The 25,652-nt window shown below is 38.7% G+C and overlaps 1 protein-coding gene across 1 annotated transcript in view; it reads left to right on the plus strand.

Moving 5' to 3' along the window:
- The window catches only part of LOC139479586 (cell death abnormality protein 1-like), a 68,772-nt gene that overhangs the window by 13,819 nt on the left and 29,301 nt on the right, over window positions 1–25,652 (plus strand). Inside the window, exons 2-7 of the mRNA XM_071262424.1 lie at window positions 22,088–22,178; window positions 22,558–22,824; window positions 23,475–23,562; window positions 24,194–24,257; window positions 25,104–25,114; window positions 25,175–25,207. Of these exons, the coding sequence (XP_071118525.1) occupies window positions 22,127–22,178; window positions 22,558–22,824; window positions 23,475–23,562; window positions 24,194–24,257; window positions 25,104–25,114; window positions 25,175–25,207 (515 nt within the window). The 5' untranslated portion in view covers window positions 22,088–22,126. The remainder of the gene's footprint in view (window positions 1–22,087; window positions 22,179–22,557; window positions 22,825–23,474; window positions 23,563–24,193; window positions 24,258–25,103; window positions 25,115–25,174; window positions 25,208–25,652) is intronic.

A 25,652-nucleotide genomic window follows, 5' to 3' on the forward strand; every position in this document is an offset into this window, starting at 1 on the left:
AGTTGATAACGAATTGTATCAGCTCCTGTAGCAGTATCGTGAGCTTGTCCAAGGGCAGTATTGAGTTCAAAAATAGAAAATAGTTCATTATAATCTTCCATGTTATCTGAATTGAAATTGATATGTTTCTTTTCTTGCTGTTTTTTATACTTTTGGAATTGAGATACATAGTTAGATGAGGAAGAGTGTTTAGCTGAAGTTTCACCAAGTTTATTTGCAACATCTGATTGATGAGTAAGTAAATTGTCCCCATTTTAAAGATGATGTAAACTAGATTTAGTTCCTTACCTTTGATTGATTGGATCATGTTCCACAGCGTAGACATGGGCGTTCTTGAATTTATTTTGGAATCATAATTTCGCCCTGATTGGCGTTTACCTTGTTTAAGTGTACGCCGTGCATTTGCGTTTAAAATAGGATGGCGGCGGAAATAACGCTTCGCCTTTTCCCTCGTCTTCCTAGCTCGCTTGCAGTCATCGGTAAACCCTGGTTTACGTATGTGGGAATTCCAGTGGACTTTGGAACACATTCTTCAGCTAATGTGTTGAGTTCATCAGAAAAGCATTGTACTGGTCTAGAAATGTCAGTAAAGCGACCATGTGTTAGTTTGCCTGTACAGAGAATGTCATATGGAGGCCTGTTCGCTTTAGGGAAGTTCCATCGAGATGATGGAGGAACATCAGTTAGGGAAATAGGGTTTAATATGGTTTGAAAGTGGTCACTTCCACAGAGAATTGTTGGAAATAAAATCTTGCCTCTACGGGATTATGTCACCCCTTATGATACAGGGCTTAGGAAGCTCGTCATAGAGAGCTTGAAGATCGGTTTGCTGAAGAGATTGCTGGGGGAAGGTAAAGAGAGCACAGAGTTAAAACAATGTGCATGGTGATACGAACTGACTGTGATAGCTTATAGAGGGGTCTTCGGTGGAACAGGGCTACGAATAACACCCAACCTCACCAAGATTGAAGAACCGCTAGTTGCTTTAGCCCCTGGAGGTGAAAAGAAATGATAGGAATCGTATTGTCTAATGTTTAGTTGATCTGTAGCTTTAAAGTAAGTTTCCTGCAAACAAAAGGCCGATGGCTTGAACACTTGTGTTAATAGCTTCAAATCATTAAAATTGTTTTTTAGTCCTCTGCAATTCCATTGTATTATTTGGTTAGAAGGGGTCATGGTGGTTCTACTGGGGATCTTGACCTAGTGGGAGGTCTACCCCCATGGCCTGTTGGAGATTAAGTGCCCTCCATCGCCAAAGGTTCAAATTAATTTTGAACCTTAACAGTTGTAGGCTCAGAAGAAGACACCTCCAAGTGTTGGAGAGCCCTTGCTGTCTTTTAGATTCTTTTTAATGTATTTGACGCAATCCTTGCTCGCCCATAGGCGAGATATTATAAGAATGCTATAAATTAGTTGCATTAAGGAAGATGAGTTGAACTATGTGTCATGATACTTGCAGACACACCTATATGTATTTGCAAAACAAATCACGGGAGTGTTTGGCAAAGGAAACTATAATATTAAAAAAAGGCAACCCAAAGCCAGATTTATGTGAGGTAGGAAAATACATTTACACGAGGAACCGCACAAGGTATTGAGGCAGCATATTGTGGAGAGAACACTTGGTGATTGAAGTCATCTCAGTTATCGGTACATAGGAAAAGTCCAAGGTGGAGGTTAGATACCATCAATAACGCGTATGTCTCCAGTTGGAATCGATAGTGGCCTGACATCTCCTGATCATGGAAGAGGCGAGTATGCGAATCACATCCTGGTGAATGGTAGCCCACTCGGCCTTCAACTCAAAAGCCAACTGCTGCAACGTATGAGGTGGTGGTTGACGTCGGCGTAGCCGTCTATCCAATTCCTCCCACAGTTGCTCTATCTGGTTCAAATCCGCGGATCTTGTCGGCCAGTGGAAAACAGGCTCTTGTGATCCGTGCTCTATGCGGTCGAGAGTTGTCCTGTTGGAATACACCGTTGCCGTTGGCTGCAATTATTGTTGAGCCGTAAGATTGCCCTGGATATGGACCAAACCTGTCCTGCCATGATGAGAGATACCCGTCCACATCATAACGCTACCCCCACAAATCAGTCCACTTCCTGTACGCAGTTTCCGGCGTAATGTTCTCCCCGACGTCTGTAGACCCGTGCTCTTCCATCCCCTCGACGGAGGAGAAATCTTGATTCGTCGCTGAACCAGACATCTCTCCATCGCAGTTGAGGCCATATTCTGTGTTGACACCAATGCAGTCTTTGTTGAAGAGGCTGTCGACTCAATATATATGACGCGTCGAACAGGTCGTCTTGCTCGTAAACCTGCTGCTTTTTTACGGTTTCGTACGGTCTGGTCGAAGATTCTGCACAGTCCTGGTATTTGGAATGATGTGGTCGTCCTTTCACGTAGGTGGCAGAGTTGGATGTAGTGATCTTAGGCGGGCCTGGTTGCTCTTGGTCGTCCCGACCTTGGCCGATCACGTGTTGACCCACGCTGTTGAAACCGATCACGTAGCCTTGTTATGATGCTGGGCGCTCCATTGGAAGCCCTGGCTACAGCATATCGGGATTCTCCTGCTTGCAAGCGGCCTATGTTGCATGTTAGTGAACTGTCACTGTTCGATTGACGCAGATGCTAGGCAATCAAAAACCCTGCACTTTAATACCGTCCATAGTGCTGCTGCACGTGCAGCGGGTGCATCTCCATGGTCTTTTTGTTGATGAACTGGGTGCATGTTTCCGAATCGTACGTGTTTCCCGACTAATAGTTTGATCATTCTGATCCGGGAAATTTGTCACTGACACATTAAACCTCTTTATTTTGCACCTCTTGGGGGGCTAATTTTGCTTTTATGGCCAAAAATGCCCGTTTTGCGTTTCTTTTTGTTTAAGAGTATATTTTTGCCAATGGGCAAAACTTTTGGCCCATGGGCGAGATATTTTAATAATGCTATAACAGTTGAATTAAGTTAACATGGGTTGAATCATGTGTCATAATAATTGTAGACATATCTTTATGTATTTCCAAAACCAAAATCATGAGTTTTGAGGAAATGAAACTCTTCTCGCCTATAGGCTAAAAAGATTCGCTCATGTGCTAGTATATTTAAATAACACTGTATATTAGTTTAATTAAGTTAATATGAGCAAAGGAAAATATTCTCGCCCATGGGCGACATTGTTTACATTTTCGAATTTTTGAAATATTTTTTACCCATGAGTGAGTGAGTGAGTTAATATTTAAAGTCACATCGGCAATATTTCAGCCATATCGTGACTAAGCAATTTATACATAAAAACAACATTAATTTAGACTATATAAAAACCTGTCAGCAAAGGACAGTAAAATTACTAGACTGATCACAGATATCAATTGGTTTTTAAAACTAGTATGTGACCATAAATAGCTTTTACTAACGAGAACAATACGTTGTAAAAACGGGCTTTACCCATGAAAATAGCATGTTGAATTTTGTAAATACTTTTGTCCGAGAGCGCTCACAAGACGGAGAGTTACTGGGCAAATGTGTTTCAAGAATTAAAATGGGACGTGTTAGATTGTTTTATGCAAGACTTTGGCGAACGAACTGATATTTGATATTTATAATACGGAAACACGTGAGGGTAAAAATCGAAGATATGTAATTTCGTTCAAGGCGACCTCATTTACATATTTGACTAGTTTATCTAATCAATATTACTATCCAGTACACGATCGAAATAATTACATTTACTTCTAGATTTCGAATTAGATGAAACAACATGAAGTAGAATTTCACCATGACAGTGAAGAATGCATAAATCTGATTGTTCGACATGAGATAAAAAGCAGTTATCTAATTCCATTCGATTAATAAAAAAATAACACGGCTTTTCACACAAAAAAACATCAAAATATTGATATCACACACAATTATCGGTCACAAACTGAGCAGCTCAAGATGGCCTCTGTCGCATCGTACAATGTTGATTAATCTTCAACTAACAACGGCTGTATTCATCCATACTTCAGGGGGGTTCAGTAGCCAGTGAGGTTGTGTGAAGTTCGGGATGGAGAGATAGCCATTCTGAATACGCATTACTGTTACTGGGTCGTTCATACCAGTTGGTACAAAAGTGCACTTTCAAAATATGTAAAGCTGATTACTTTAATAAGATATGTGAGAAGTAAATTAGTTTTTGTCACCATTTCTATAACCTAATACCCCTACAATGGAAGGTGTCATTTGTTTGTTTCCAAGCAGTGCACATATGGAACAGGTTGCGGTGAATTTAAGCATAAATATATATACCTTTGACCCTTTTAGGCTCGTTCTAAGATACCTGGCATATTGGCCCATAAGCAAGTACCCGTTCGAAGAAAGCTCCATGTAAATATCATTTTTGCCGTCATGGTAGAATGGAGATAAACGTTCTGTGTTATTTCCCTTCTTCATACATTTGAAACCTCGCGCTTAAGCTGTCGGCTCAACTACATGTGTATGAGGCATGTAATCTACATTTAAACAGCCTCACATTTTAAGTCACAGAAGACATTATTGGAGTACGACTTACCTTCATGTCGATATGTTATCTGCATGTACACTATATGTAATATTTCCTGTTGATCAACTCGCTGTGGCGCACAAAACCGGGAAAGTGAAACCTCATGTTTTAAAAAATGATTAAAATATTGAAATTTGTAACCCCTATTGCTATTTGTAACCCCCTGTGAAACTTTTATGGAGGCTTATGGGTAAGTGAATGGGGAATATGAATGACAATACAGCGCGATTATATAATGTCTTACAGTACAATATAACGCGCTACAATAATAGCCGGAAGATATGCTATGTGGGCTGTTCTTGATTTGTAGACCGGTGCTTAATTACCTCCGTGTACGCTGAGGACCACATATCACAATCGTGCATAGTCAAGTGACATGCTGTTAGGTCCACGTAGGTGTCTCCTACATACATCCGAGTGAGTGCGTCAGTGAGTGAGTGTTGCTTTAAGCCGCATCAGCAATTTTCAGTCCCTTATCACAGTAAACAGTAGAAACTGACATTCAAATTTAAAATCTACATCTTTTCATACAGTTTAATCTCTTTCTTCTGGGCTAAAACTAAGCGGTTAGAAATGGTATTGAAAAGTTCAGAAATAGTTTGAACAGTATAAAAGCGTTGCCGAATAAGTGCAAAATCCATACATTCCAAAAAAAGGTTCTTGATAGTCAAATTACTATAGCAAGGAATGTATTGAGGCGGATCCTCTCACTTCAATAAAACAGAATGAGTCAAATTTCTGTGTCCAATACGACATCGTCGGATAACAACTTCATCTTGACGACTCTTTTGAGTATATACAATAAGTTGCAAGGCTTAAAGTATAGCCTTAGTCTCTGCCTAAAAACTGAACTTCCACCAGTTAATCGTAATGATAGAGTGCCGTCATTTGTAACAGCTGCAGCTGACACCTTGTCACCATTTGTGGATCCGTCAGTGTATATGCTTGTATACACTGTATATTGATGTCTAAGTTCTAGGAAGGCTTGTTGGTAAGATAAGTAGTTCGTATTTGCTTTTTCCAAGATCGTTAACTCAAAACTGACAGTAGGCTGTATTGACTGCCACGGTGGCACTTCAGGTAGTTTATAAGTTGCAAATGAAGAAATGTTTAGATCAGCATCTGTAATGTGCTATTGAATACGGATATCAAGTGGAGGAATTAAGCTAGGTTTGTTATCATACAACTTCTGACAAGGAGGATTAAAAACGACGTTAAAAGCTGGATTGGAATGAAGTTTAGTAACATATTGCAGTGCCAGTTTTATTCTTCTGATATCGAGACAAGGTTCATAATGTTAACATATAAACTTTCAACAGGGGAAATTCGAAATGCACCCAGACACAATCCAGTTTAGATCTAATCAATGTTCTATATAGATGTAACAGAGTTTGTTGGTCTCCACCCCATTTTGCATTTGATACCACCCTAAGGATATCAAGTGCTTTCAAACATTTCGCCATTAGATTTTTTATTTGAGGTATAAAAGATAACTTATGATCAAAGGTAAGACCCTAAAACTTGGTTTCTTTGACCACTTTTATAGGAATATTATTCTGGATCTTTATGTAATTTCCGTTTATTGCAAAAAATGAATACAACAGGTTTTAGTTTTAGAGAACTTAAAACCATGTTTTTCTAGAGGCCATTTTCATATTTTATTGATGCAAAGTTGTAACTGCCTTTCAGTGGTATTCATATTTCTACCACGGCAAGTTACATTGAAATCATCAACAAATAACGAACCATCAATATTTTCATTTAAAACCTTTCCCAGGCTATTAATTTTTATGCTAAAAAGTGTCACTGATAAAATACTACCCTGAGGGACCCCCATTTCTTGATCATATATCTCAGATAATGTGGAGCCCACTCGAACTTTAAATCGTCTATCTTCTAAAAAGCGTGTAATAAAATCAGGCATACGGCCATGAAGACCAATATTATGGAGATCTTTTAAGATGCCGTATTTCCATGTATGCCTTCTCCAAATAAAAAAAGATTGATACAACATGTTGTTTATTTTTAAAATCATTGCGTATGAATGACTCTTATCTAACTAGATGATCAATGGTGCTCATCTGGTGCCTGAATACTGGACCGAATATCAGTTATCGGGTTAATAGATTCCAAATACCAGACAAGACGCCTGTTGATCATTGGTTCCATGGTTTTACAAATGCAACTTGTTAAAGCTATTGGACGTCAATTAGAAGGATTCGTGTGATCCTTCCCTGGTTTTGGCACAGGAATTATAATAGCCTCATGCCAAGCAGACGGAAAATTACCCGATTCCGAAATAAAATTCAAACTGAACAAGTTTTAACAGAGATGACTCTGGTAGATGTTTCAATAATTGATGGTGGATATCATCTGGCCCAGATGCTGTATCGTGAGGTTTGTTTAGAACCTCTTGGAGTTCACTTAACGAAAAGGATCTTTTGTAGTCTTTAGAATTATCGGATTTGAAATTAAGAATCTTCTTTTCCTGCTTATTTTGATACCTTTGAAATTTAGGATCATTATTGGCAGACGATGAATTTTTACTGATTGTCTCTGTCAGCTTATTAGCGATGTCCTTTTTGGAAGTTAATGTCTCATTATCAGCCGTTAAGTGTTGAACACTGCCAGTGGACCCTTTACCTTTTATCCTTCGAACCATAGTCCATACTTTATTGAGTTGAGTACGTGAAAACAGTTTGGAAACAAAATCTCTCCAGCTGCTTCATCTATTTTGCTTAATGGTTCCATGAGCTTTTGCTCTTGATATCCTTAAGTGTTCTAAATTATCTTGAGTCGGATGTTTATTAAAAACTCTTTCAGCCTTCTTCCTGGTCTAGTGGCTAAAGTGATGACGTAAATCCTGCTAGGGTATCATGCAGGAAGCAGAAGTACTGTAAGTCCCCATGATCCCCAATGAGGTGGCCTAGCTTTGGTTACTGGTGTCCTATAGCCCGTGTTTTAAACTGTATTAATGATATTAATATGCTCAAATATGTTTAATCAATTGTTTTTAAATGTAGTATGCTCCAATATGTTTTATAAATTGTTTTTAAATATGACATTGCATAAATAACTAAATTGTGTATATATTAGCTTGGTCTCGTTGCTATATGGCTGAAATAATGCCAATGCGACGTTAAATTTTACTCACTAACTCACTCACTCTTCCTGGTCTTTCGAGATTTTTTGGCAATCTTCATTGTACCATGGTGTACTAACACGTGGTGTTGTCGAGGTTTTAGAGATTGTTTCAGTGCCAATGCTGAGTTGTGTTTAAGAAAACAGTTTGATTTGATCACTATCATTTATAAAATTATCAACTTTCAATTTAGTATAGCACAAAGAACTAAAAGACAGCCAATCAGCCTTGGAAAATAGCCATTTGAAAATGGAACTATCCACAAAGGGGTATACCGCTTTAAGCACGGTAGGAAAGTGATCACTGCCGCACAAATCACCATTAACTGACCATGAAAATCCATTATAAAGTGATGGGTCAGAAATGGACAAGTCCAAAGCTGAGTATGTACCTGTTGCTGGGTGGAGGTGGGTGTTACTTCCATCATTAAGCAGACATAGACTATGCTTATTTTTCCCTTGTCATTATGTGTAGATGAACTCCATAAGGGATTGTGACAATTAATGTCACCCACAATAATGAACGGCTTAGGAAGCTGGTCAATTAGATTATCCAGATCCCTGATTTGATTTGAAGAGCGTATGATGGAAGTATATATAAAGAGCACAGTGTTATTGCAATATGTAAAGTTATACGTACTGCAACGGCTTGTAGGTTAGTATTTGGGGCAAAAGGGCTATGTAGTGTACCCTGTTTCACCAGTAAACTGGCGCATCCAGAGACCTTACCATTGGTAATCCTTGCAAATGAACTGTAGGTATCATATTGGCGTAAGTTAAATGGATGATCATCTCTTTAAAACGTTTCCTGAAGGCTAATTGCCACGTGGTCATAATCTTTAGCTAAAAGTTTAACCTCTTTAAAATTAGCTCTAATACCGCGATGAATTCCATAGTATTGGCGTATTAGTCATTTAGGGTGTGTTATTGGAGAGCGCTCCCGACCTACTTCTTAGGAGAATGGCGCCTGGAGCGGGTGCTCTGATCGGGTGACACTTCCATAGCATCTAGAATACCAAACCTGTTGAATATGGACACAGGATCTCTTTGTCCCTTTGATATACGATCAGTTTTATTTTTTGTCTTAAGAGTAATCCACATTCACATTTTTATTTTTATCAAGTGGAGAAGAAATAGTAGGAGTTTGAGTTTCTGCTGATTTAGATGTTTGTTTTGAGGAAGATTCAGTTGTTGAAAATGAAGAGGTGAGATCACGAACACTCTCTGGTGTGTCAGTATTCACCCACGTTAAGTCAGTTTGTCAATCCAATTGATTTTTATATGGTTTTATAGCCTCAGCATAGGATGACTTACCTCTCACGGAATTGTTGTTGGAGGGTGTTTTTGAAGCAGCTAACTTCCTTGCATCTGAAAAACTAATATTCTTTTATGTTTTGATGCGTTGAATGGTCATTTCAAACTGCCAAACTGGACACTCTTTAGATGAAGACATATGTGGGCCTGAGCAATGAACACATTTTGTTTCAGATGTACATGAGCTGCTATTATGATCTTTGTCTCCACAACGATAGCAAGCAGCACGATAAGTACATGATTTCTGCCCATGCCCAAATTTCTGGCAATTAAAACACCTCAGAGGACGAGGGGTATACAGGTCTATTCTCATGAAAAAACATCCTACTTTAATTGATTGTGGTAATTGTGGAACGTCAAACGTAAGGAAGTCAGTGTTAGAAGGTAAATAAACTCCATCCTTCTTAAAGTTGAAACGCTTAGCTTCAACAACACCCTGCATCCGTAGTTGACTTACAATATCATCAGTGGACAGATCAGCAAGACTCTAATCTCTGTCCCGGATAATTCCTTTGCTAAAGTTCAAGGATTTGTGTGGATAGCAATTGATTGGGATGTTTGCAAACAATTTTGCTTTCATGAGGTTAGCTGCCTGGTCTCTCTTCACACATTCTATTAGAACTGCACCAGATCTAATTTTGGTGACATTCTTAACAGTCCCATTAAAACCTTGAATTGCTTTTTCTAATAGAAATGGAGAACAAGAAGTCAACTTTTTCTCACTTGACTCTGGAACAATGAATCGAGGCCAGGTTTCACGTTCAGAATAACAAAATCTGGTTATCATATCTTCCTCATCATCAGTATCGTCAGTGTGATAACGTTTTTTGTTGTTTTTTATGTGCATCAATGCTTTAACATAGAAACCAGACATACGTTACTTCAGGATTCCGACGTCACAATATAACATGATATTTGTTCGTTATACAGCTTCAAAGCACTTTTTGAAAACTCCCACGTTAATGTAACACTTGTTTGACTGAATAGATTTTATAGCAGCATCAGTCACTATTTTGAGCCTGCACACAGTACTCGAAGGGTGTGCCAACCATATGAACAAGCTGAAAAGGAAAGAAGACACGAAAGAAGACACGACATTACGCAACAAAAAGTTACTTATGAAATAGATGATATATTGACATCAGGTACGTTTCCTTCTTCCTGGCGTGATGCCATAGTTTGTACCCATACCGAAACCTTGACGGGATCACAGTGCTCCCTCAAATTATAGACCCATTTCATTGACCTGTTGCGTTTGCAAACCATGGAACGCATGGTCAACAATAGATTAACATGGTACTTGGAATCAAATAATTTAATGTCAAATATTCAGTGTGGCTTTCGAAAGAATCGAAGTACAGTTGACCATTTAGTTCGATTGGAGTCATTTGTAAAAAATGCAATAATTAATAACCAGCATGCAGTGTCTATATTTTTCGATTAAGAAAAAGCGTACGACACAACGTGGAAACATGGGATTTTAAAGGATTTACATGATTTGGGATTGCGAGGCCGTTTGCCTCAATTTGTATCCAAGTTTTTAACTGACAGACAATTTCAGGTCCGCGTGGGTTTACACTGTCTGATCATTATCATTAGAATCAGGGTGTCCCGCAAGGCAGTATTTTGTCTGTCACCTTATTCAGTATAAACATAAATAGCCTTTAAAAGGTATTAAGTGATTCAGTAGATGGAGCGCTTTTCGTTGATGATTTTAATGTTTCTTGTCGTGGAAAAAATATGCATACAATAGAGAGGCAGTTACAAATCTGTCTCAATAAAATTCATAAATGGTCCCTTGAAAACGGATACAAATTTTCCAAATCAAAAACTAAATGTATCCATTTCTGCAGAGAAATATAAGCTGCATAAGGACCCATCCCTATTTTTAAATGGCACCCCTATCAGAGTTGTAAAGGAGGCCAAGTTTTTGGGCCTTATTTTCGATAGCCATTTAACTTTCCTTCCGCATATTAATTTCCTCAAGGCAAAATGCCTGAAGGCACTTGATTTATTGAAAGTAGTTTCCAATTCAAAATGGGGAGGGGATCAAACAACCCTTTACACTTGTACAGGTCACTGATCCATTCAAAACTCGATAATGGCTCCATCGTCTGCCTGCAAAAAGTCATTTTAAAAAAACTAGATACGATCCATCATCAGGGCCTGAAGCTTTGCCTCGAAGCCTTTAGAATTTCTCTGATTCAAGGTCTGTATGTAGAAGCGGATGAACCTTCTCTTAAACAACACCGTCTGAAACTATCTTTACAATACATCACTAAATAGGGGAGCCTGCAAAAAGTCATTTTAAAAAAACTAGATACGATCCATCATCAGGGCCTGAAGCTTTGCCTCGAAGCCTTTAGAATTTCTCTGATTCAAGGTCTGTATGTAGAAGCGGATGAACCTTCTCTTAAACAACACCGTCTGAAACTATCTTTACAATACATCACTAAATTATATTCTTATCAGTCAAACCCAGCTTTTAATTGCGTATTTAATCCTCTTTACGAAGATATTTACAAAAAGAAAACATCTATTGTTCCACCACTTAGAATAAGGATTAAATCTGCTGTTTCTGCTGCTAAAAATAACTTTCAGGAAATAGCTCCCTTACAACTGTTTTCATCGCCCCCTTGGCAAATGGTAGGGCCAAATGTAGACCTCACATTAACTAGACTTAAGAAATCTGATACAAATCCACTAATCTATAAACAAGAATACAAACAATTACTAAACACTTATGACACTTATAAATCTATATTTACAGATGGATCCAAGGATGGTGGCACAGTTGCTAGTGCCACTATCATTGGATCAAGAACAATATCTTCACGACTGACAGATAATAGTTCAATATTCACAGCAGAAGCAAACGCAATTCTAACAGCACTTAAATGTACTAAAAATCCAAATGTAAACAATTCATTATTTTTTCTGATTCCCTTTCGTGCCTTCAGGTAAACATCCATTTTTAATCGAAATTCTTGAGTTATTTAATGATTTTGCTACTGGCCAATATGACATCGTCTTTTGTTGGTTACCCAGCCATGTTGGAATTGTTGGTAACACAATGGCTGATGCTGCTGCACCACTTCTGATCCCATACACTGATTTTAAACCCGTGATTAGATCTTACATCCGAGATCTGATGAAAAAGAAGTGGGACACCCAAGTAGGTATCAATAAATCACATGAAATTAAGCCAAATATCGGTTACACCTACTTGGGTTGTCGGTCCAGATTTGAAGAGGTAATTATCCGACGATGTTGTATTGGCCACAGCAGATATATCCACGAATATTTATTGAAAGGTGAGGATCCTCCATTCCGCATCCCTTGTGATGAAGGAATCACGGTCAAGCATGTCCTGCTTGACTGCATTGATTTTGCCATCACAAGGGATAAGTATTTCAAAATTACATCCATAAAGGATCTTTTTAATCAAATCAGTGTTCATTTAATCATTGGCTTTTTAAAAGAAATAGAATTAATAGATACATTTCGATTATAATATGTGTAGTATAAAGTAAATGAATTTTAATTTGGTGGAATGAAATCATAACTGAGATTGTTAGTGGCTGTATCTTCACAGGGGGTTGAAGTATCGTAAAACAATTGTCCCCCTCGGAAGGTACGTAAGTCCGGTATCATTCAACGTATCTTTTCATTTCTCTGTGATTTTAATCGTAGTATTTTTGTTGATTTTAACTCGTTGGCTAATCTGTCAGATAATCGCCAGTGGCCAGAGGGATGGTGTAAATCCTGCTGGGGTACCATGTAGGTAGCAGAAGTACCGTAGGTCCCCATAGTCCCTAGTATGGTGGCCTAACTTTGGTTGCTGGCGATCTACATTCCGTTTTTGTATTGTATCGTCTGTATGGTATCTGATTATTTTATTGTTCTAAAACTAGTTTTAAAATTATAATCTGTGATATATTGCTGGTTGTTGTACTGTCCTTCGATGACAGCTTTTAATACATAATATAAATGCATAACTTGTTCAAGTCACGATATGGCTGAAATACTTGCCGATGTGACTTTAAATATTAACTCACTCACTCACTTATGAAATAAATGTACACATGTATAACATAAACACTTTTTACCTTTTCACAACATACACGACCCTTGACGATCAGGTGTAGAAAAGGTCTTCAGCAACCCATGCTTGACATAAAAGGCGACAATGCTTGTCGTGAGAGGCGACTAACGGGATCGGGTGGACATCGATCCGAACTGGGTAGATCGATGCTCACCATGTAAATCACTGGATTGTCTGGTCCAGACTCGATTATTTACAAACCGCCGTCATATAACTCGAATATTGCTGAGTTCGGCATTCAATTCTCGTGCTTGTTATTACCGAATACCGTAGGTGCTTGGAACAAATTATGGTTACCACCGTTAATCAAAATCCTTCTTTGGACATAAATGATTAAAAATTACCTTCTATGATACATTTGTCCGTATTATATCATATATGGGATTACTTTTAAAAATGTGAAGTTATTAATTTGACTCAATATAGATTTCATTATACATAGCATCAGCTTTCAGTAGTCCATTCATATAGTTCCATCGCAACGCCCAGTGGAATCTGTTTCATTGGATAACGCAAGACCTCTTTTTTCTGGTGGCAATATCAATTATGCAAGGGTGGCTGTAACATATCTTACGATTAGTTTTGTGGTCAGTTTGCATGCATTAATTGCTTTCGTGGAGGTCAGTATTTGATTGGGTTTAGTGTTGTTAAGTTCACTTCCTGTCAACAAATTCGAATCTGAAATGATGGAAATTGTTACGTGTCAACTTCCAAGTTGAAATAATAATTTAATTCAGAAATCTATACGTAAAAGAATTGAGTGTGAAACCAACAAACAACACATAAATGATATACCAGTACCAACTGTATTATGTATAAATAAATATGTTTACAAATCAATACAAATTACTGCACAGTAATAACAATGGCAGAACACCGTAGAATGGCAGAATACTAAATTCAATGGCAGTACAAATACAGTGGTTGTATACAATATAATAGCAGTGGTAATAATATTCACCTAGAAGCAACAGTGGTCAAGTTTCTAAAATAGGTATAGGCTGGATATCCAGGGTAAAAGTGATTTTCACACAACCGCTGGTCTTGTTATGTTATGTGAGATAAGACAGGCACAAGATTGCCCACTAAAATGTAGTTTAATACAGTGCTGGCCTAGTTTGGCTGTTTCAGAAAATTTCGAAACGACACATGACTTAAAGAAGCATATAAATGTAGTAACTTTCAACACTTTCAACTTAAATAGTATTACATTACAACTAATTATAGTCAAAACCCAATGCTATGAACTCCTACTAAATCTCAACAGAAACAATGCTATACAATTGCAACATTGTTTAACAATGAAATATTACAGGAATGATGATAATTATTAGGAATTATTTATGAATTGGGGGAGCGTCTGCTAGTGTCAGTGTCACTGGCAACTCAAACACAGCGCTGCTAGGGGAAAGATAATGAAACACAAAAACGGCTCTCAAATGTGTCATAACCTTTGGCTCGTGAAGTCATATGGAACCCATTATAATGGAACACGCACAATTTGACAGTTTTTGACTGTCATCTAAAATGCTTAATTATGAAAAGCTTCAATTTGTCGTACAGTTAAAAATCACAAAGTGTTTTGTCCCGACGGATGGAAAGATATTGGCAAACGGATGGGGTGGGTAGAGGAAGGCCTAGAAAGACTACTTCCAGACGGGATTGATATGTACGAAACATTGCGTTTAGGTACAGCTTCATATATCTACAAGAATCAAGGGTAAACATCAGGGCTGCAAACAGTAACCTGACTGTCGACGTCAATAATACGAAACAGGTTTAAAAATTACAGGTCTGAATCACTTGATATGAAAGCATCTGACTGTGGCACACCGGCGCCTCATACAATAATGGACACAGCAGTTTTGAGGTCGCCAATAGCGGCATTGGGGATACACCATGTTGTCTTATGACACGAAGTTTTGTTTACGGTTTACTTCCGTGTGTACCCACCCTGGGACAAGATATGCCCATCAGATCACAGCAGCAGGAATCTCACTCCTACAACTCCAGGAATATGTTCAATGTGGGGAAACAGAAGCAAACAGAGACGGCCCTTTCACTTTCACTTCACTTGTTCGTGAACTAGAACTTTGCATATTGAGCCTGGTGTGTGCAAACTGAAAAGCAAATTTCCCAAAATATACAGAAACACTTCTCAGATTAATGCCGTGGGTTTTCATGTCAACGTTCCAACATGGCTTGCAGTTGATTTCAGAGAAGTCATCCTTGTCTGTTTAACACCTAGACTGTACCTCGAATTTTGCATTGGTGGATTTTAGCAAACAAGTCGAAACAACATTCTCTGCTATGGCACAAACGTCAATGCTCTGGTCAAATGCGATGGAGATGCTGTTGGACTGACCTAAATCCCATCAGCCCTCACCTGACACATTGAGTGAGTGATTGAGTTTAATTTAAGTCACGTCGGCAATATTTCAGCCATAATGTGACTTAAACGAGTTAGGCAATGTTAATTACAAAACACTGTCGACGATGGACAGTATAATAACTAGCACGATATCACAGATTGACTTAAAACTAGTTGTAGAACATTAAAACTATCTGATTATAAGGATACGATACGATATAAAAATGAGGCTATAGATCACCAGCAACAAGGTTAAGATCACCATACTAGGGACCAAGGGGACTTACGGTTCCCCAGCTACCTGCATGGTTCCCCAGCTGTATTTACACCTTTACCCAAGTTACTGGCGATTATTGCGAACAAAAAAAAGTGAACAAATATTCTGCAGTTGAAATAGAGGTAGATATAAATATACTTTGAAAGAGGTGGTCTTACATACCCTCTTAGGGGGACAATCATTTTACGCTACGTCAACCCACGTCGAGGGCACAGCCACGAACAATCTTAGTTAATAATCATACGCTACAGATTTATAAAATATATAACTTTTTACAACAAAATTTCTGAATTAGTTCTATATCTTTTAAAAAGTTAATGATTAAACGTGAATTAACATTGCTAAAAAAAGTCCTTAACTGTTTTGACATTGAAATATTTATCCCTTGTGATGGAAAAATCAATACAGTCAAGCAGGACATGCTTGACTGTGATTCTCTCATCACAAGGGATACAAAACGGAGGATCCTCACCTTTTAATAAATATTCATTAGTATATCTACTATGGCCAATACGACATCGTCGTAAAATGACCTCTTAAAATCTGGACTGACAACCCAAGTTGGTATAACCGATATTTGGTTTAATTTCATGTAACTTATTCATACCTGCTTGGATGTCCCACTTCTTTTGCATCAGATCTCGGATGTAACATTGAATCACAGGTTTGTAATCACTGTATGGTATAAGAAGTGGTGTCACAGATTTGTTGGGTGCTGCCTTTGCAGCAGCAGCAGCCATTGCGTTATATTTTATGCCCATATGACTGGGCAACCAACAAAAGACAGTGTCGTATTGGCAAGTTGAAAGATCATTGTAAAGTTCTAAAATATCTAAGATCAATGGATGAGCCGAATATACATTATTTAGTGCCTGAAGGCAAGAAAGAGAATCAGAAAAGATGATAAACTGTTTACAAACAGACTGTTGTTGACTATATACTCTTCAAAAAAGAAACTTAACACTGACTTTCAAAATGTAATATGATGCGATTGTTTCAAAATAGGACACAGAAACCATAATTGAAACACTGTTTGAAGATCAATGTTCACAATGTTCAAAACATTAATCGTGCCATCTAGACAGACACACGTACACTATACAGTTAATGTCACAGGGGTACAGAACATGTCAGTATCAGTTGTGCCCACCACGTGCATCAATCACCGCTTGTCACCGACGACCCATAGATGCAATCAAGTTGTCAATAACACGCTGTTGGATGTGCTGCCATTCATGCTGAAGTGCATCAAGAAGCGCCGGAAGTATTTGGGGCGGTGGATGCCTTTTGCGAAAGCGTCGATCCAACTCGTCCCACAGATGCTCAATCGGGTACAAATCTGGTGACCGGGCTGGCCAAGGTAATGTCTGGACGTTGTTGTGCTGTAAGAAGTCCCGACAAACACGTGCAATATGCGGTCGAGCGTTGTCCTGCTGGAACTGTCCGCCATGAACGTTGACGTGAGGAAGAACGTAAGGCTGTAGGATCAAGTCTCTCTAACGCACACCTGTCAATGCACCTGCCACATGCACGAGAGGCGTCCTACCACCGTGATGAATTCCGGCCCATACCATGACACTCCCGCCGCCAAATGGGACAACCTGCTGCACACAGTTGGGGGCGTAACGTTCACCCCGACGTTTGTAGACACGTGCGCGCCCATCAGCACGTGTGAGTAGGAAACGGGACTCGTCAGTAAACAGTACATTTCTCCACCTTGCACGTGCCCATCTAACCCTCTGTTGGCACGAAGGCAGACGTTCCGCCAGATGACGTGGGGTCAATACATGACGTCGAACAGTCCAGCCTCCCTCAGTTTGATCTGATGTTCTGCGTACCCCAGGGATCTGTGTGGTTGTAGACGTGGCTGTGGTAGTGCGGTCTCGGAGGTGTCGTAGCCGGATGTATCGATCTTGTGCTTGGGTTGTCACACTTGGTCTTCCTGACCTTGGTCTGTCGTCAACTCTGTTGTTGTTATTGTATCGGGTCCACAGTGCGGAGATTGTCTGTCTGGATACGCCAAAGTGCCTGGACACATCTTGCTGAGTTGCTCCAGCTTGTAATCTCCCAATGGCGTTGTTCCGTTGAGCTGCATTCAGTCTTGGCATTCTGTCACCGCCTCTACTGCCGTTATAAGGACTGTATGAACAGCCGTTGATGTGGATTTTTATACCCATTCAGCAGGGGGGCCTGCATGCCTAAATGCAGGATCCTGTGCTGCATGTTTTTTACAGGCGGCTGCGTTTGGATGAAGCTGTAAAAGTTATCCTCAAACGCTACGTTTATGTGCTTTGCATGTGCTTTCGCGAATTATAGACACATCATCTTTCTGTTTGGCTTCTTGGTTCTCACTTACTGTAATTATTTTATATATTTTGCAAAAAGGAGTTTTACATCTATGTCAAGTTTCTTTTTTTTAAGAGTATATATGAAGGGTGTAAGGATAGCATTTGCCTGAGCAGTGAAAATAGAGCTATTGTCTGGTATTCTAGATGATATGGTTTGTGATCTAACAACGGTGGCACTTACTACTTTGCCATTATCCTTGGACCCATCAGTAAAGATTGAATGGTGAGTGTCATATTCATTTCTTAATTGTAAATATTCCTGTTGTGAGTGAGTGAGTTGTGTTTAACGCCGCTTTTAACAGTATTCCAGTTATATCACGGCGTGTCAGCTTAATGTGGGAGGAAAGCCCGAAGTGATGCAGGTCTAAGACGTTTACCACTTCGGTGAAACCCACGAGCACGGGTATGGTGCTGACAAACCTAGAAACATAATTGGGGCGAACCGGGATTCGAACCCACAATCATAGGTTTCTGGCGTGCCCAAGGGGCGCAACTCTGCACAGCGAATTGCGGCGCCTTAGACGACTGGGCCACCCGTGCGCCCCTATTCCTGTTGATATATTAGTTGATTAGTATCAGATTTAATATAACGTGTGAGGGAAATATCTACTTCTAGCTTCACCAACTGCAGGGAGGAGAAGACAAAAGTCGGTAAGGAGAGATGATGTCCAGATCTAGATTTGCAGCATTAAAATGAGCTTTAAGCCGAGTTCTAAGTGGAGGAACCAGCTTTGCTTTCTTCTGAAACAGTTCTTCATAGAGGGGATTAAAAACATAGTCATAAGCAGGGTTTAAGGTATTGGAATGTAATTTAGTAATACATTGAAGAGACAATTTAATAAGGCGTTGCTTTAAAGAGGGTTCATCAGCTTCGACATAGAGGCAACAGGGGAAGTCCGAAAAGCACAAAGACAAAGTCTTAATACTTGATGGTGGATTGAATCTAGTTTTTTCTAAATTACTCTTGCAAGCTCCAGCATACACAATGGAGCCATAGTCCAGCGAGTTAGAGATCTATATAAGTGAAGAAGGGTTATATGAACCCCTCCCCACTTTGAATTTGAGATGACTTTTAACAAATCTAGGGCCTTCAGGCATTTTGTCGTTAGATATTTAATATGAGGCAGAAAAGTTAAATGATGGTCGAAAATTAATCCTCAAAATTTGGCTTCTTTTACCATCTTAAATTGCGGTGCCATCTAAAAAGAGTTCAGGGTCTTTATGGGGTTTATATTTCCGACAGAAATGTATACAGTTGGTCTTGGTCTGTGAGAACTTAAAGCCATTCTCAAGACACCCTTTATGAATTTTATTAAGACACAACTGTAATTGGCGTTCAATAGTACGCATATTTTTACCACAACATGAGATAATAAAAACCTCCACAAACAGTGACCCATTAATTGAGTCATTTAAAACTTTTGACAGACTATTTATTTTTATACTGAACAATGTGACAGACAAAATGCTGCCTCGTGGAACTCCCTGATCCTGATTATAATGATCAGACAGGATTGATCCAACACGAATTTGAAAATGTCTGTCCGTTAAAAATGTGATATAAAATGAGGCAAACGTTGTTTTAAACCAAAGTCATGTAAATGTTTTAAAATACCATGTTTCCATGGTGTATTATAGATTTATCAAAAGATTGATACAGCATGCTGGTTACATTAGAATTTTTAATGAATGATTCCAAACGAACCCGATGGTCAATATAGTACTTCGATTTTTGTGGAAACTACATTGAATATTTGAAATAAGATCATTGGTTTCTAAAAAACATACAAGTCGATTATTGACCATGAGTTCCATGGTTTTACAAACGCAGCTAGTTAACGAAATAGGTCAATAGTTAGATGGATCGGTCAGGTTCCCGGCCAGGTTTTTGTACTACGAAGGAGGAAAGTGTCCAAATATTATCAAAAATATTTAGGGGCGTTTCGAGACATGAATTTGGTAAATATTTAAGGAGCTGATAGTGTATATTATCAGCCCCTGTTGCGGTATCATTAGCTTGCGCTAGGGCAGTATTGAGCTCATATGAGTGAGTGAGTGAGTGTGGTTTTACGCCACTTTTAGCAATATTCCAGCAATATCACGGTGGTGAGCTCATGTAGTGAAAATATTTCATTATAGTCTTCACCATTATCCGAATTAAAGTTTATAGGTTTTTTTCTTGTCAATATTTATATTTCTGAAATTTGGGATTATAATTGGATGATGAAGAATGTTTAGCTAAAGTTTCACCCAACTTATTTGCGATATCAACTTTGTCAGTTAATAGACCGTGGTCATCTTTAAGATGATGAACACCAGAATTTGAAACTTTCCTCATGTTCCACACCTTTGTCTTAGGCGTGCGGGAATAATCTTTGATACAAAGTTTCGCCAAGACTGTCGCCGATTGTCGCTGATCAATCAAATCCTGAAGAACAGACTGCTTAAGAGGAGACGATGGTGAAATGTTTACAGAGCAACGTGTGACGGTTACATGTAAAGAAAGAAATAGCTTGAAGGTTACTTTTGAGAGAGACAGGGATATGGATGACATCCTGCCTCACCAAAATAGAAGCGCCACTTGTGGCTTTGTCACCTGGGGTGAAAACGAATGATATAGTTTGTACTGACGAAAATCAAATTTATCTGTATTTTTCAGGTATGTTTCTTGTAAGCTAAACGCCGATGGTTTAAAATATTGTGATAATAACTGTAGAGCATTAAAATTGTCCTATGTCCTATGCAATTCCATTATATTGAATTAGAAGCTTCGTTCATGGAGGTTCGGGGGTACTTAAGCGTGGTACGTAAGCGAGTGGAGGGGTCATTCCCACGTACTGGGAGGGGTGGAGTAACCTCCATGTCCAATGGTTCGAAAAGATTATGAACCAGTACAGGGCACGCAACAGGAGAAGGCTCCTCTAAGTACTGGAGTGCCCTGGCCTTTCTCCTCATTTGCTTTTTAGTTTGCTTTATTGATAGATGGGCTTCACCCTGAACTGTTTCGATTTCTTCTGTGATGTCTGGTTCAGTTTGTTGACTGGTTGAAGATTGCAGATTCCATGTCTGAGATGAGGATGACAGTGTTGCTGGTTTACTTTGCGTAGCTTCATCAATGATGGTCTGGTCATCGTTGATCCAAGATATCTCAGTTTGACAGTGAATGGATTTAGTGATTTTGGGACCTGAAGTCAGAGAGGTGACTGCGGCTGAATATGATATACTGGAAGGTGTCTGAGATGGTAGAAGTAGTTTTTTGGCATCAGGGTATGATATGTTGTTTGTATGCTTAATTTTTAATATCTTGGATTCATGAACGGAAATTGAGCAGGATTTGGACGAAGACAAGTGCTCCCCGTGAAATGAAACGCGAAGACACGAAATTCGTGGAACCCAGGCGAGCGGAAAGGAAAAACAAGCGAGCGAGCCTTCACGTTTGCTAATTCATTCCTTCTCGGCCTTTGGTCTCAAAGGATAGATTGGATAATGCATATACATGAATTTCGCTAAATGTCCTGTGCATGACGCTACACGTAAGCAGAAGGGGAATTCCCTCTACTGCAAAATGGGGATTTCCCGACGGTGGGCGTGGCACATTTTTTTACATTGGGAAATGAATGCAATAACACGTGACCAAATCATGACCAGGATGCAGAAATAACAATGACACACAGAAAATTTATTTATGTATGAATATCAACTACACCCGATGAGAATATCCTGCAAAATGTATCATTTAAGATGGACTGCGTGGACCTTGCGATCGAACGGGATTCTCATCAGAAATCGGACATTTTCCCGGGGTTTTCTTCTACTAAAGGTTTTGAGTACAAATAGCTTAATGATAATGTAGGCCACAATGATGAAATTATCCTATGTTTCATATTGTCGATGTGACATTAATCAAGAAATGAATTCAACATCTCACACATTAATATTGTGTAGATAACATTATGTTAATGTATAACATGCATAATATCTTCTTTCAGTTGTTCCTTGGCATATGCAGAGAGGATGATGGATGTAGAATGAGATACCCAATGCACTTTGCGATTTATGTTCTACTTCTCACATTAACAGGTAAACCTGTTTATAAAATTAAAGTTTTTGTGATATTTCCTGAAGACACGACAGTAAGTAAAGACGCGACACTTTATAAGAGTAATCAACAATTCCGTTAATAAGTCGTTGAAATGCTTTAATTAGCTCTTGAAAATACTAGAATACATCCAATATTTCGAAAGCAACCACGTTTAATTCTCATAATACCTCAGATCTTAGATTAACATTTTGTACACATGGTACACAAAGCATTATACTTTGATTCAGTAAGTGTTTTGGAAACAAAAAAAACGTCCCGTTATGTTATATATGCAAAGAGTATTTGTCAACAAAGACGCAATATAATCATGAATATTAATGGACACTCACTCACTACATTTATTTTATTATTGTTCAGAATGCGGAAAGACACACTGTGGTAAAGGCAAGTGGGGACCTGGCTGCAAGGTAACATGTCCTGAAAATTGCTTGGACCTAAGAGGTGTTGTACACTGTGATATCAACAGGGGTGAATGCTATGAAGGCTGTATACCTGGCTGGTGCGGCGATCTGTGTAACATCAGCTGCAATGCAAACTGCATAAAAGAAACATGTGACCAGGATGATGGCAGCTGTTCATTTGGTTGTAAACCTGGTCATGTTTGCAAAGGAACGGTACATTGTGGTAAGTGTACGATTTTCGGTAATCACAAATGTACATTAAACTGATGAACGTGCCCTGCAAATACTATTTTCGTTGTACAATATACTTGTACATGATATCCATTCGTTGACGGGTGATATTCCATTGTCAACCTGTCAAAAAGTACCACGAGTGCCTAAAGTATGATGTTTACCACTTCCTATCCCCGACAACTAGGTGAGAGTGGGGTATAGGTATGGGTGACATACGTTCATATACGTCCTTCGGTCCGTAGTATAACTCAAATATCGTTCAATATGTCTTTGTCAAACTTTCTACATATATCAGACTATTCATGAACTCCTGCCTTTCCTGCCAGTCAATGAACAGTTCATGAACCATTTGTATTTTTTTCCATGAATCAAGTGGTCAACCGCTTACATCATGTTTTTAGAATTATTCATGTTTTATATTTCTTTTCTAATTCCATTGACAAAAAAATGAAAAACTCCAATGATCACCAATGTGTTCTTTTCATAGATGGCTAAAACTACCATTCAACCAGCAGCATATTCATCACTGTCACTGACTCTATAGAACAAATCCCATGCAGCATTATATTGCACTCCACAGAACATAACAGTGGCAGAGATATGAATTTTCCATGATTTTTGTTTTGCTTTTTTTTGTAGAATCTTGCCAGCAGAACAGTGGCGTTTTGATCTCCTTGGGTATTTTGTCATCACTGCTACTTGCATGTCTTGTCACAAGTAACATTTGGTAAGTATATTATCCTTGTCAGAGAGTTAAACGGATAATCACTTAAAACTGATACTGAATACAACATTTGTCACATATATGTGTTGTGTTGACACGTTTTATTGACGTATTTTAGTAGTGACAGGACTTTCATATTTGATTCCTGTTGTAAATGTATACCCTTGCACGATATTATACATGTACGTCCAATATTACCGTGATCAATCTGTCAGTGTAAAGCAGTATCTCAACGCGTTTTATACAAATATATCAACGAAGGACGGCGACATCGTGTCTCGGATATTACATATAAAACTAACCAGATCAATAACACGACATTTACTAAATCCCAATTGACACACTATTTAATGAAATTTGGGAAATAGGCCATTGGCAACAATTACTAGGCAACAATACTATGGATCAGTGGTTTGTTTGTTGTTTGACGCCGCACTCAGCAATATTCTAGCTATATGACGGCGGTCTGTAATTCAGTCTGGACCATACAATCAAGTGATTGACCTCATGAGCATCGATCCACGCAATTGGGATCCGATTACTTGCATCAACCAAGTCAGCGAGCCTGGCCGCCAGCCAAGCCCGTTAGTCGCCTCTTACTTGTGGTAAATGTTGTGTTTTTCCGATTTCACAGGTTTTGTATGAAGATACACAAGAAAGAACAGAAGAGAAACTCATCGGAAGGTATTGAGTTAATAGTGGGTAAACTATATTTTTTGACGGAACGTCTGTGTTCAACTGAATTGTGCAAGTTTGCGTTTCGTAGCATTGATTGTTTTACAAAAACCTAAACCTAAACTACATTCATCGTATTATGGGTGTACATATAGAGTTTGTTGGTTGGTTGGTTTGATGTATAACGCAGCACTCAGCAATATTCCAGCTATATGACGGCGGTCTGTAAATAATCGAGTCTGGAGCAGACAATCCATTGACTGATATCATGTGCATCGATCCACGCAATTGGGATCAATGACATGCATCAACGAAGTCAGAGAGCCTGACCATCCGATCCCGTTAGTCGCCTTTTACGACAATCATTGTCGCCTTTTACGGCAAGCATGGGTTCCTGAAGATCCATGAGATGGATCGGCGCCTTCGACGTCAACCACGTGTTCCAAAGACACTCCAGGAACTTCGAAACATGCTCCAGCAGATATGCACAGATATCCCACAGGACCTTGTGCGACACCTGGTTCATTCCATGAGACGAAGATGTGTTGCTTGCATCGCAACCAGAGGTGGACACACACCCTATTGATTTGTAAATTGACATTTTGGCATGTTCATGTTTTTTTTATGAAATCACGCATTTTCTGAAGTCAGTATGGCAAATTAAACCATTTAAACACTTGTAGGAGTCTTTCATCTGCTGCAAACCGAAATTGTTTCAGATTTGGTAAAACAACATAACTTTGCAACTTTTGTTGCTCAGTATATCTAACATACTCTCCATGTACTATTACTTTTGTTGTTCAGTATATTATTTTATTTATTAAAATATGAAATAAGATCATGATGATTAAAGTTTATTCCCGTTTTAGGTTCTAAAAAAGCAGATGATGAATTCGAACTAACATAAGATTGTGGACACTCCAGTAGAGATATTCAGCAGGCCATATCACATTTCAACCTGTTCAATCTATTGGTAAGTCCGTTGCCCCTGCCAGTGGAAAACATCATTCTTTGGCGAATGTTTATCAGACGCATATTTTCAGATTATTTAATATGTTGATGCATGAATATCATCTTCTATCATGACAGTTATTACATTTATATTCGATTATGATAAATATCGACTTTAACTTCAATAGAAGTTCCGTGTTTTCAAATTGTTCAAAAAGAATTCACAAAAGTTACAAAATATATGTGAAGTGAATGAAATTCTTTATCATTTATTATTTACTTCATTGTGAATGACAGGGTTTTCTGAGAAAAGTGAATTTTTCAGTGCAGTGAACATAACAAGCTAACGGAACTATTGTCTTACAAGAGTTACATCCCCGCAAATGATCTCCACTTTATTGTAATCTTAACCAAGTACATAAACTGTTGAGTGAGTGAGTGAGTTTGGTTTAACGCCGCTTTTAACA

The sequence above is a fragment of the Haliotis cracherodii genome, unplaced genomic scaffold (genome assembly GCF_022045235.1).
Source record: "Haliotis cracherodii isolate W230 unplaced genomic scaffold, xgHalCrac1.p SCAF_4, whole genome shotgun sequence".
NCBI lineage: Eukaryota > Metazoa > Mollusca > Gastropoda > Lepetellida > Haliotidae > Haliotis > Haliotis cracherodii.